Source organism: Pleurodeles waltl, chromosome 8 (assembly GCF_031143425.1).
Source record: "Pleurodeles waltl isolate 20211129_DDA chromosome 8, aPleWal1.hap1.20221129, whole genome shotgun sequence".
Lineage (NCBI taxonomy): Eukaryota > Metazoa > Chordata > Amphibia > Caudata > Salamandridae > Pleurodeles > Pleurodeles waltl.
In genome coordinates this window covers 1328991701-1329004610 of record NC_090447.1, presented here as the reverse complement: position 1 = coordinate 1329004610, position 12910 = coordinate 1328991701, and the positions used below count along the sequence as shown (strand labels likewise).

The 12910-nt window shown below is 41.0% G+C and overlaps 1 protein-coding gene across 2 annotated transcripts in view; it reads left to right on the top strand.

Annotated features, from left to right (window-relative positions):
* The window catches only part of CUL5 (cullin 5), a 497462-nt gene that overhangs the window by 73480 nt on the left and 411072 nt on the right, over positions 1-12910 (top strand). Inside the window, exons 1-2 of one of the 2 annotated variants that reach the window (XM_069202326.1) lie at positions 6068-6138; positions 6283-6392. In XM_069202326.1, the coding sequence (XP_069058427.1) occupies positions 6100-6138; positions 6283-6392 (149 nt within the window). In that variant the 5' untranslated portion in view covers positions 6068-6099. Of the gene's footprint in view, positions 1-6067; positions 6139-6282; positions 6393-12910 lie in introns of those variants that run through there. The other variant, XM_069202325.1, reaches the window with a different exon arrangement.

Below are 12910 nucleotides of genomic sequence, written 5' to 3'. Positions count from 1 at the left end.
TCCTGAAAGCGAAAGCGGCTCTCCTGGCACAGCGGGAGAGCTGATACTACAATATTCACTACAATTGGGAAACTCGACCCATAATGCTTTGCAGGGCATTACTTTTACAAAACAGTTTTGCTTATAATCCAGCCTGTGGTGGTCCTAGGACAATAGTACCACCACCAAAATATTCACGTCTACATTATCTTTGAGTCCCCACACTAGGTTGGTGGGGGCCCCCAAAATAATAACCCCTTCCACCATTCAGTGTCTGTTTAAGCTATCTCATGGCTAGAACTTTTGTTTCACAGCTGGGAATAGCTTGTGTTTCAAGGGCCTTTTTTGTAACATCATTGCTATAGGCCTTCTAATCTTGAAAATATATAATGCACCATGCCCTCTAGAGAATAAGTATATGGTTGTACTGCATTATTTATTACAATTTTCTTTTTGTGTGGCTATTCCCTCTAGGGGCTAACTATATAGTTACGTGACCATGTTTCTTACAAATGCTGTTTTGATTGTGGTGTCCTCTAGGGGCTCTTCTAAACATTCCAGTCATATCAACATATTAAAATATCCCCGATGTGAAAACTTGTCCCATAATGCTTTCCAGGGCATTACTTTTACAAAACATTTTTGCTCATAACTACTAGAACAAAGGGACCACCTACAAAACGTTCAGCACAACATGCTCTTTCTGTGTACACCATCACTGGGTTTCCATTCTAGGTTAGTAGGGACCCCAAAATAATAACCCCTCCCACCATTCAGTGTTTTAACTGCTCTCATGGCTGGAACTTTTTGTTATACAGCTGGGAGAAGTTATGTTTTATGGACCTTGGTTGTAATATCATTGTGATAGTCCTGTTAGCATTGAAAATGTGTAATGCACGACACCCTCTATGGGATAAATATATGGTTACACTATATTGCTTTCTCCCATCCTTTTTTTCATGTGGTTATCTTCTCTCAGGGCTGACTGCATGGTTACATGATCATGTTTCTTCCAAATGCTATTTTTATTATGGTGTCCTCTAGGGACTTTTCTCAGCATTGCAGTCAACATACTATAATATTGGCACGAAAACTCGCCCTATAATGCTTTGCAGGGCATTAGTTTTACAAAACATTTTTGCTCATAGCTTAGGCTGTGGTGGTCCTAGGACAATGGGACCACCTTCAAAACAATCTTTCTGTCAACATCATCTCTTATTCTCCACACTACGTTAGTGGGGACCCCCAAATAATAACCTCTTCCACCATTCAGTGTCTTTTAAGCTTTCACATGGCTAGAACCTTTGTTTTACAGCTGGGAAAAGTTTTGTTTTGAAGGCCTTGTTTGTAATATCATTGCACTAGGCGTGCTGGCTCTAAAAATGCCCTCTAGGGGCTAAGTCTATTGTTACACTACATTACTTTCTCCTGTTTTTTTTTTTTAATGCGGTTAGCTCCTCTAGGGGCAAACATTATGGTTACATACATGACTGTTTCTTACAAATGATATTGTTGTTATGGTGCCCTCTAGGGGCTGTTTTGATCATTATAGTCTAATGCCAAAAGATTATTTCTGATAAAGGTTTTTATGATGATTGTATGTTTTAATAATCTGTCCTTATTACAATTATGACCATAATTATTTTTCCCCCTTCTTTCTTTCACCCCTTTCAGTCTTCTCATTCACTGTTGTTTTTCTTTTCGTTCTACCTCGCCTCCTTTTTGTTTGTTTCTTTATCTTTGTTTTATCTTTCTCCATCTTTTGCTCTTCGTCTACCTTCCCTGTTTCTCTTCCCCTCTTTTCCTCTCTCACTTTCACTGTCTTTATTTCTCTTGTTTTTGCCTCCTTTCTCTTTCTCCCTCTTTCTTTCTGTTTTCTTTCTCTTTTTCTGTCTGTTTTTCCCTCTCGCTTTCTCTCTTTCTATTTCTCTCTCTATATATCTCTGTATCTTTCTCTCATTTTCCATATGGATTCTTTCCCAATTAGGGTCAAACTGTCGACAATCAGCAGAAGGACTGATAATAGTGGCTCTTTTGCTACTTTTGATAAGTAGTGCAAATTAGATTGTCTCCTACCTTAATTGCTTCTAGACATAATTGATTTAATTGATTGCATACAAATGTAGATATGCAAGGATATGTGGTGTATGCCATACATATATATATGTATGTATGTGTGTGTGTGTGTGTGTGTGTGTATATATATATATATATATATATATATATATATATATATATATATATGTATATATGTTATAATATTTGAAAAAAGCTAGAGGTTAAAGTAATGCTATAGTTGGGTGAAATGTTCAAAACAACATAACAATTTAAACTCTACAAACCATGGAAATTCACCATTTATAGTTATCTTAAGTAACACAAACGTGTTCCCCAAGTTAACTATAACTTGCACCCCCTCCAGCATAGTTTTCCCATCAGTAGTTTATTTATTTATCATTGCAATGATATTGTTAGAGATTTCATAGAATATGTCATGAATAGTAATATGTGGTGTAATTAGCAGTGCATGCCGAGGGTTTGAGTTATAGTTGCTTAGGACAAGTTATATTTTATGATGATAACTAGAACTGGTCAATTTGTGTGGTTTTTAGAGTTATTACTGAACATTTCACCTAGCTGTAACAGTAACCTTTGCCTTTTTTTCAGTATATTTCTAGTTTTTTTAAAGTGGAAAGTAATATTTTTTTGGCCATTCATAAATCCAACACCCTGCATTGGATAGCCATTGGCTGTGCCTGGCCTGCAGCTCACAAAGCCCCCAAAGGCAGGAAACTCCAGGCTACACAGGGCCTTCGATCGTGCGCAGTGGGAGGTTGACTGCAGGTGTAGACCCCCTCCCACAGGCATCCAACTGCACGCCGCTCATGGCCTTTGCCCATCCGCGGCAGGGGATTGAGCCATTGCCACGCTGCGTAAGGTTGGCCTTTTGACCCTGCAGACACCATCCCCCTCCCCTGGGCCAAATATAATTAAACAGATGAGTTGGGCATGCACCCCCTCCTCCCTTATTCTTCTTGGGCTCTGAAGCCAAATATAATAAAAATGGGAAGGCCGGCCATCCCCTAGGTCCCTATTTCTTTTTAAAAATAGAGGGGAGTCTTGCGGCACCCCTCTTCAAACCTTTAAAAAATCCATGGGGACCCCAGCTCCCAGGGTCATCTTTCTTTTAAAGGGAAGGGGGTGCTGTCCTCCCCCTGCCTATCATGGCCCCAGGGACCCCATCTCTTGACACTGTAATTATTTAAAGTTGGGTGCCCACCCAGTGGCACCTACCTCGCACAATGTTGTGGGCTATGTGGGAGCCTCAGGGCCCCTGCATACCTATAGGGAAAAGTTATTTATGTTGCTCCCTCTAGGCAGGAGCAATCTGTTGATCTATTTCCCTGCCCTCATCAGTGCGACAGGGAAAAATATCACAAGTCCGCTCCTAACCAGCGGGAGCATTTTTAAAGCTCCTGTCCATTGGGAGTAGACTTTGTGTTTGCTCCTGTTTTGCAGGAGGTTTAAAAATGCTCCCGCCAGTCTGGAGCCAACACAAGTTTCCCTGCCTGTGCCGGAGAGGGCAGGGAAACTGTTGTGTCCTCGAGATTTGCTTCCCAGGACACAGCAGGTGAGTTGGCCCCAGGGGATTGGGGTCACCGTATCCACTAGAGGCTCAGGGTAGGGGGCTGCACAACCCCCCCCTCCTTTTTAGGTTGAGCCTAGGAAGCGCACATGTGCTGTCTGCAAGACCTGCTGTATTCAATCTATGGGCTTTTTTTACGTTGCCCACTATTGCCATTCGTTCTTTGTTGTGCTTGTCTTAAAAGCTTCCTTTTTGTTGGTGCATTCTATTTTTCAAAATGTCCCTCCCTTTGTGTGCTTAGTTCCCTCCCAGGCGATTTTATTGAGGGAACATTATTGTTGGCCATCACACTGTCACACTTCTTCTGTTACAGCGTGTGATGGCCCCTCTTCCCATCTGGTTTCGGTTTTCCCTTTAATCCCAGCTGTGTTCCTTTCTCCACGCGGCTCGTTCGGCTTTACGTCGTGCGTGTTCTTAATTTTATCTTTCAGACATTGTTTTTCATAGCCATTAATCAGAATATATTAATTAAACATGTTGTTTAGAAGGTGCTTTACTTCAGATATTTCAGGTTGCCTTTCCCTCTTTTAAAATAAATGTCACTGTACTATAAAGTGAAGCGGGTAGGCTTGCTTGGCATTCCGTTGCGGTGCTGTTCAAATGCTGGTGTGATATATTTGAGAGGAGAAATCCCACTGTAAGAGTTGCATGCCTCTTCTCTGTTGCTCTAAGCCCTTGTCACTCAGAAAGGGCTCCGTCTAATCCGTGTGCCCCCTCCCTGCTAGTGGCCTGTCTTGCTCTGCTTTTATACATCGCGCTGAAGCACATTTTAATTCTTTTTTACTGTGCTGCCAGGACTTGAATCGGGAGGGCACAGTACAGGCTCAAACACCACCGGCCTCCCTGGCTCCTATGTTTTTCTGTGTTTATGTGGGATTTGGGGGTCGCTGGGGTCGACTATGGCTCAGTAAGGGGTGCTGCGGTTCTCCTCCACTAAATAATTGAATTGAACCCTGGGGATGGGGTCCCAGGGGCAGAAAGCGGCTCGGGCGGGTGGGCTGCAAGTAAACTCTCTCTAAAAAAAAAAAAACATTAGGGCCCGGGGAAATGGAGTCCCCAGGGCTGGAAATGGCTTGGGAGGGAGGACCACACACCTCCTCAAAAACAATCAAACATGCAACTGGCCCACTTTGGGGATTTAAAAAGAAGCACAGGAGCTCCCACGCTTTTTTTTTTTTTCCCCCTTCTTTTTTTTCCTTTTTAGGGTCGATCCTGCGTTGCTCGCGCATGCGTATCACAGCAAGACGCTTTAGTGTTTAGAGAAGGGCTTGGAGCCCTGTCTTAGTCACGTCAGTATTTTTCATTGGTTTGTGGGCCTGCCTAATAAAATCTGCTTGTTTTCATTAGTCGAAGGCATGAATAAGTCATGCCTTTTCCGGTGGCTAGTCCTCCTCGAGCTCATCGACCAAGTACAGAAAACATGCGAGGCTCGCTGTTTTGTGTCCGGCTCTTGGACTACTTTTTCTCGAATTTACTAGTGCGATTTCGCTTGGCAGAAGTCAAGCGCTTTACATAGTTAATTGCACTTTTTCGGGTTACGTACATAAATGCACTTTTGCCGATAGGTGAAAAGTCGGGTTAGGAGTTTACAACGATATCAGCTCTTAACATGAGCAAATGCGAGACACGTTGCATTGCAAATGCTTGTTTTCTTTTGCTGTGGATTTGCGGATCCTCTGTGAATTCGCAGCACTTTTTATTTAATTAGAAAAACCATAAGTATGTTTTTGGCCTCTGGCGGTCTATGTGACACCCAGCCACCAGACCTTGGGGTGAGGGTATCTCTACCCTGCCCCCTATATCTTTTTTTACTTTTTTTTTTTTTTGGTAGGACCTGGGATCGAGTCCTGACTCCGAAGATAGCTGTCACCTGAACCTGATGGAGATGGCGGCAGCCAATCAGATCTCAGTTTGAGATCAGTGAACTCTGCGCATTCTCCATGCCGTGATAAATACAATGGTTTTTTTTAACCTTATTTCCTCAAAACTACCTCATGGATTTACACCAAAACACAAAAAACGCTCTTTCTGGACCAGGATATAATCATTCTTCCAAATTTGGTGTAAATCCATTTACAGGTTTGGGCTGTAGCTGTATGTAAAGTTCCTATAGAAAAATGAATGGGGAAAACATGTTTTGGAACACCTCCCTTTATTTTGTCCCCCACTTGACGGATTGCCTGAGTCTTTCCATTTGCAAACTAGTCAAGAAGTGGTACTTTTTTGTGACGTTTTGTGGAGATTCGTCAGCCAGGGCCAAAGTTATTAGCAACACAGAAAATGCATTTTCTATGGAAACACAATCTTAACTATAACTACCCAGTGGTGAGTGTGTGTATATATACACACACACATATATTTGATAAACTTCTAAGTTATTTTTTTAATGTGAATGATTACCTGAGGGACCACTGTTCATATGTTTCTACATATTGTAGGTGGTGTGGTCCCTGACTGTATTGCAGCCCCTGAGAATGGAAGTTACCTTTGTTGCTGGAAAATATTGTAGTCTTGTAAGTGTTTAGGTGTTTCCTATATTTGTTCAGTATTAAATGGGACTAATTAAATGTAACTTTCCTCAAAATTAGGGTGTTAATTTGCAAATGTCCACTATTTCAATATCTTGTTTTTTTTTTTTTTTTTACTTGTCTCTTTAGAATAAAGGGTCCCTACAGTTTGAAGATAAGTGGGGCTTAATGCGTCCAATTGTACTAAAACTTCTGCGCCAGGAATCTGTCACAAAGCAGCAGTGGTTCGATCTGTTTTCGTAAGTAATAATGCATTTCCATGTATATATGCATATATACAATAATACATTTTTTTCAGTTCGTTCTGTAGGCAAAAACTGTGGATAAAGATTGTGAAGATCTTCTATAACAATTACCAAATGTATATGCCTATTTTATATAGCCATTGGAACATTGGCCACAGAGTATTTCGCAAATAAGAATAAGGGAATATATTGCATGAGGGAACAAAGACTAAATCTCAGTGGGAGAGTTGAGCAGTAGACGTGGATGAAATAAAGCCTGACTAGGACGTAAATGGTTCATACTTGCATTTTTAAGGCTTTTCAAAATGGAAGAAGCACTAGATTAATCCTGATTTTATAATAACAGTTGATCAAATACCAATTAAAGCATCTTGAGTGTAACCTGATAGCAACATACAAAGCTCAGAGGGGAAACGTGTTCATTTTCAGGGCTTTTTGGAATGGAAGTGTTTTGGGAATTAAGCCTAATCATATTACAGAAGTCACGGTTAAAATCTGAAAATGCCTGATTACATGTTTAGAGTGGAAATGTTAGGATGTTAGACTAATGGGTGAAATTCATGGATTAATCCCAGCCACTGGTAATTACTTGGGGTTTCATGCTAGTCCATTTGTTTTTTTTGCCCAACGTATCACATTTGACAGGAATCAGCCATGTGCAAATCTGCTTTAACTCTGCTCCAGTAGGGCCAGTCTTGCCCAGCACAACTTAAAGAGAGATTAGTTTAACTGTACATACTATCTGCTTGATTTTTGGGAGCTCATCGGAATCATTTGAGAGACTGTATGTCTCTGATCCATATGACTTTGTTTGTTTCATTCTGCGTTTGTAATGCACACTATGAAAAGCAGTTCGGACTGGATTGTTCCCATGGGGAGCAGAGTCAACACAGATTTGCATATGGCTGGGTCCAAACTGGAATGGCATGGCAAGCAAAATAAATGTGGATTTAACCCAGATCTGTGACTGGGGGTGAATGTTTGATTTGTTCAGCATTCCGTCCATCACCTGTTCTTTTTGCAGTAAACCGGTAGGCATTGCCAGGCATTATTTCCATATTCAAGTCTTGAGATGGCCAGTCCCAACAATTGGGGTGGTTTTGTGCAGAGGATGAATGAGAAGAATATCATTAGGACTTTGAGTTGTTAGATGAAGGTTTTTATTACTTGAGTTCAGAAGGAAGTTTGCATCCCTCTACATTCCTCTGTTTTGTGCTTTTGTTTTTATGGCTGATGAATGGTGTTTCTGAAAGTAATTCATTATGATGCAGTTATTCGCCATCCATACTTATAACTTATGACATGATGTCTTCATATGCTCTTTTCATTGTGTCGGACCGTTTTTCATTCCTGTCTCCCTGAATACACCTCCTTCCACATGCTCTTACTCATGTATTTCTTTCTCTACTGGCTTCCAGACCATGTCGAAAATGTCATCAGACTCAAGTTCCTTAAAAGTATGACTACTTTCTATTGTTCTATCCTCTAGAACATACATATTCACATAAGAAGCATAATTTTCCACAAGAGTCAGTCACCCCATTAGCTAGATCAGTTGCAGAGCTACTTGACCAATATTGAGATCGAGGGTCCCTAGTTGGCTTTGTCTGGTTCTGATTCTTGTTTACTTCAGTGTCCCAGGCTGCTCGGTCACACCTTCATCCAAGAGCCCTTCAAGGCCTCTATTCACTAAAAATGTTTTTACTTCTGCCAGTTCATGACGAGGCCTGAAACATCTCAAATCTCTTCAGTTGATACTGTAGCAATGCGTTTCCTGACTTAGCTCCCATATATATAACACAAAGTGTTGTTCACATTTTGACAACACTATGTTGATGATGGTGGCAACCCTATTTGCTGAGTTATGTATAGTAATATGGTAAGTGGCTGCTAAAGGCTCTACCGCCAAACTGCAGCAAACACCACTGTCTTATGTATTTTTCCAATATCCACTTTTCGTATAACAAGGCTCTAGTCCAAACCCTAGCATATAACTGTGTACAAAGAAATTCAACCCATTTTGTAAAAAGTGACCCCCAAATTAGAGATCTGAAGTCATAAACGGAAATTGTCAATACAAGATATCAAATGTCTTCTACAAGTCCAGGCCCCTGCAAAATGTTTCTCTGCAGACATCCGAAATTGCTTCACATTGGTCAGTCGTTTTAAATTGGACATTGTGCGCCTGCGAGATACAAAATCCCACTGATTAGGAATGTATCAAGGTGGGATGCAAGGACCCCGCTGACTAATTTTGGGGTCAGCATTTATCATTGAGAGCAGTCATCATGCCCCACATTCAGCTAGGTCCTTGTGTGTTTTAGGCACCTCTGCAATCTGTGCATCCCTCATGGTTTAATGAAGTACACTCACACCCTGTGCCTCCACATAAACTTCTAGTAGTTTGCCAACTAACAAGCCAGCATTACCCTTCCACTGAGTGTCAATACATCCTCGATATATGCCTTGTGCTTAAACTCCTTTTATCAGTTCCTGCACCTCCTCCTTAGTCAGTGGGGCCGGCAAAATATTCACCTCTGTGCGAGGTATTAAAGCAACAGCCTCTAACTAATTCTCAACTCCATCCAACGACAGCAATTGTGAATACAGCCATCCTAAATTAAAAACAATATTTAACACCCTCTTAGTTATTAGCATGTCTACCATCATTGTTGTGAATACGTAAGATGTTCTGCTTAGACAACTCATTATTCATTAAGCACAAAAGCTTTCAGTCTGCCTTGTCGACCTCTCTTGGTATTGATGTCCATATGTAGTTCAGGTATTCTTACTCAGTTTGTCATATGCCGATGTTCTCGTTTTCAGTCGTTTTCATTTTACCCATCGTTTCAGGAGCACTCAAAATATGACCTCTAACTGGCCAACTCTATATTCCAAAATGTGTTACTTTATTTTCCTTTTGGTCTTGCACCCCACACACCTTACCCAGACAAAAACGTCTCTCCACCACCTTTTGTGCCTCCCAAATGCAATGTTTGAGAAGGCACTGAGCCATATTTGGTAATAAGGTATCACTAGATCGCATTACGAACATCCATTCAAAATGCCACATCTGTCCAAATCTCTGCTCCAAAATGTCAAGTAGAGATCCTCCTCTTGCATTCCCCTATGGATACTCAATCTGTTTTGGGTAGCGATCTGCTGGGAAGTGGCCCAGGTATCCACTTCCAGTACATCTGCCACTGATGTTATCACTCTAGAAAAAAATAAATTTGTATTGGGAGCCCTGGGGAGCAGAGTAAAGAAAATAAACTCTCAGCTCTGATTGCTGCCTCTTCCTTTTTTGACACAAACTTTATTGCATTTAAATATAGACATAAGAAATCAACTGTCAGAAAACAGCAGACTAGTCTTGATTTTTTCCCTTAGGCATCCTTGGAGATGAAAGCAGATAATGTACAAATGTATAACGCAGGTGAACAAAAAAAAGAAAATAGTGGAGATTGGGTTTGCCATACTTATAGCTGTTAAGCAGTCAATGTGAACTTTGAACAGAATTAAACAACCCTATCCCTACCCTTCCCAAAACTTTACATTGTTACTATATTTGGCGATACATTTATGCTCTGCGAATGGGTATGGATAGCTATGTGGAGGATTTGATTCAAGAGGGAACGGAACCCACTGTGGCCCAGTATCAAGAGTGGAGTTTATTACAATCACTAGGCTATACTATACCAAGAATCCACATAGAGGTATACGTCAGGGTATTTCAGGGGAAGTGCCTATCTGGGTGAAGCAGCAACACCCAACCCAGAGGGGGCAGGAGATATATTAGATTGCTGTCAGCTCCTTACATGAACTGCTGCTTCACATTGAACAATGATCTGGACTCTGTTGTTCTGGCGTAAGATATTCCACTGGCGTCGGGGTCCTTTTAAAGCATCAGAGGCATAGTTAGTCACCTGTCTGGAACATAGGCTCTGCTGCATATATTCTAACCTACTCTAATAATCCCTGTAAAAAATGCACATCCAACACATTTGGCCAGGTTCCTGCTCATCAGTACACTAAAAAAATATCTACACTCCCAACCATCTGGAACCATTCTCTACAAAATGGAACAGTGTGCATTTCAACTCACAACACAGTGGGTATAAAGGAAGTATGAGGATAAGCGCCAACCACTCCACCTTTTTATAGCCAACTTAACTTCAGAAATATTTGGATGTGTCGTTTTAGAGATACAACATTGGTACTCTGTGGTGTTTTGATAAAAAGTCTGGCTTTTGAAGCGACTGGTAAGGTCCCTGACATTCCAAGACCACATCCCAGTCATCCTTACCATACTCAATACTTCACCCAGCCATGACTCGCAACACCTATATAACATTGACACCCGATATTATCACTCAAGGGCTAAGCATTATTGTAAGGAGTAAAGATTAATAAAGTGAATCCACCCCTTTATCCTCCCAAACCATGGGCCAGGAGTAAAACTGTAAAAGCTCCACACCTAATAACACAAGATGACGGCTCCCTTAAAGGAGAACAAACTTTCTTCTTCCCACCACACTCCATTCAATCAAAAACAAGCCATGACAATATTCTTTGGTCTCAGCAGGGAATTTATACCCACCAGCACAATACACTCTCCCTTTAAGGAACAGGAGTGATGCCAAACCAGCAAATTTATCACCAGCAAATTTCATACAGCTGTAACAGAAAGGGACCCAAGATGAAGACAAACCTGTGCCTGCCACTGTTCCTTGAAGGAACAGGAGTGATGCCAAACCAGCAAATTTATCACCAGCAAATTTCATACAGCTGTAACAGAAAGGGACCCAAGATGAAGACAAACCTGTGCCTGCCACTGTTCCCTGGAGGGCTCACTCATCAACAGGCATTACTCATCATTGAACTTGCCTATCTCCCTAGATACTGCTGATGGCAGATTCCTGTTGACAGCCATCAAGAGAGGTGCTCCAATCTCACTCTCGCTGTCGGCTGTTTCGGCTTCTTTGGCCCCAGGGCACAAATTGTATTTAAAGTTGGTTGATGCTTTAGTGTGCCTCTTAGCGCCTATGTGCCATGCTCATGTTTCTAATCTGTCCAACCATGTTTTGGGAGAACCAGAGTGTGACTTTCCATCTTGGATGATCTTCAATGTAACTAACCATATGCACTTGCACTGCTATGGTTCGTGTCTCCCCCAAGTTGCAAAACGGTTATAGTCCCCTCCTTAATACTTTCCTTATTCTACTTAAAATAAATCACGTGTTCACATTACTTTAAACTTGTTTCATGTTAAAAAAAAATAAAAAAATTATTAGCTCATGTGCTCGAAATTCATACTACTTATTTTCTTGATTATCCAGTTCTCTTTAATTACACATTTAATTAATTCAGACACAAATTTCTATTGATGGCCCTCTTCGAGCTGAAACATCCTCTATTTCTTGGTTCAGTTTCTCACAAATTTATCTTTTAAGACACTGGTTGTTTTACAATGTTAAGCATGTGTCACACACTGAAATTCTATTTTCTGGGACAGCCACTGGGTGGTGGACAGACAACACACCCCTCAAACTCACCCCTTTTGCCCCTTACTGAAGCCTGCCACCAGCTTCAGTGGCGAGAAATCTGGATGTAAAACCTGATGCAGACATTTCCTTCCTACTGAATGCTCTTAGTGATTGGAACATGTTTTTTTTCCTGTTAGGTTCATTAAAAATGTTCTTGGACGCCCTTGTGCTACAGTCTTGAGAAAGAGTGGTGCACACATTAATCACCTCAAGCACCGATTATGTTAACAGCCTTTACCTAGGCTTTCCAAAATATTTGACCAAATGACTGCAGGTAGGGTAGAACATGGTGGCACAATAAGTACTTTAGCTTCACTGTCAGACTTTGGTCTCCTGCCACTTAAAAAAAAAAAAAACCTCCATTGTTTACCAGTACATAAACGTATTCTTTTTACATCTTTGGTCTTTGCACATAGAGCATTATTTGATACAGGCCCCAACTATCTCCCTGATAGTTTTACACATCATAATATAAATAGAAATCTGACACCTTCTAATTAATCCCTTTCATATTCCAAAATTTAGACTGATCAAGAGAGGGGCAGATCTTTTGTTTGCGAGCAGCAAAGGCATGGTATAAACTTCCTTGGTCTTGTCGATTTCTCAGCGGTGAATGTCTATTGAGAAAGCAACTAAAGACCTTGTTGTTTTTCTTACTGTAATATAGATAAATGGAAAGTACCTTAAATCACAGGTTAGCACCAGGACACCCTCCAAGCAGCTATTCGCGCTTTACAAATTCTCATTCATTCATTCATCCATTAATTTGAAGCTGCTCTGGATCATGGACGGTCGTTCTTACTGATCAGGTATCAATCACGTTTTTAAAGAGCTCACTGATGAGATATGTTTGCACTCCTTTCATTCAAGTTAGTAGCATACAATTGTTTTTTGTTTTTTTGTTTACAGTTCTACCCAGGTGTTCTGTGTCCCAAAGAGAACCCTTAACTGTAGTGGGTTCGAAAC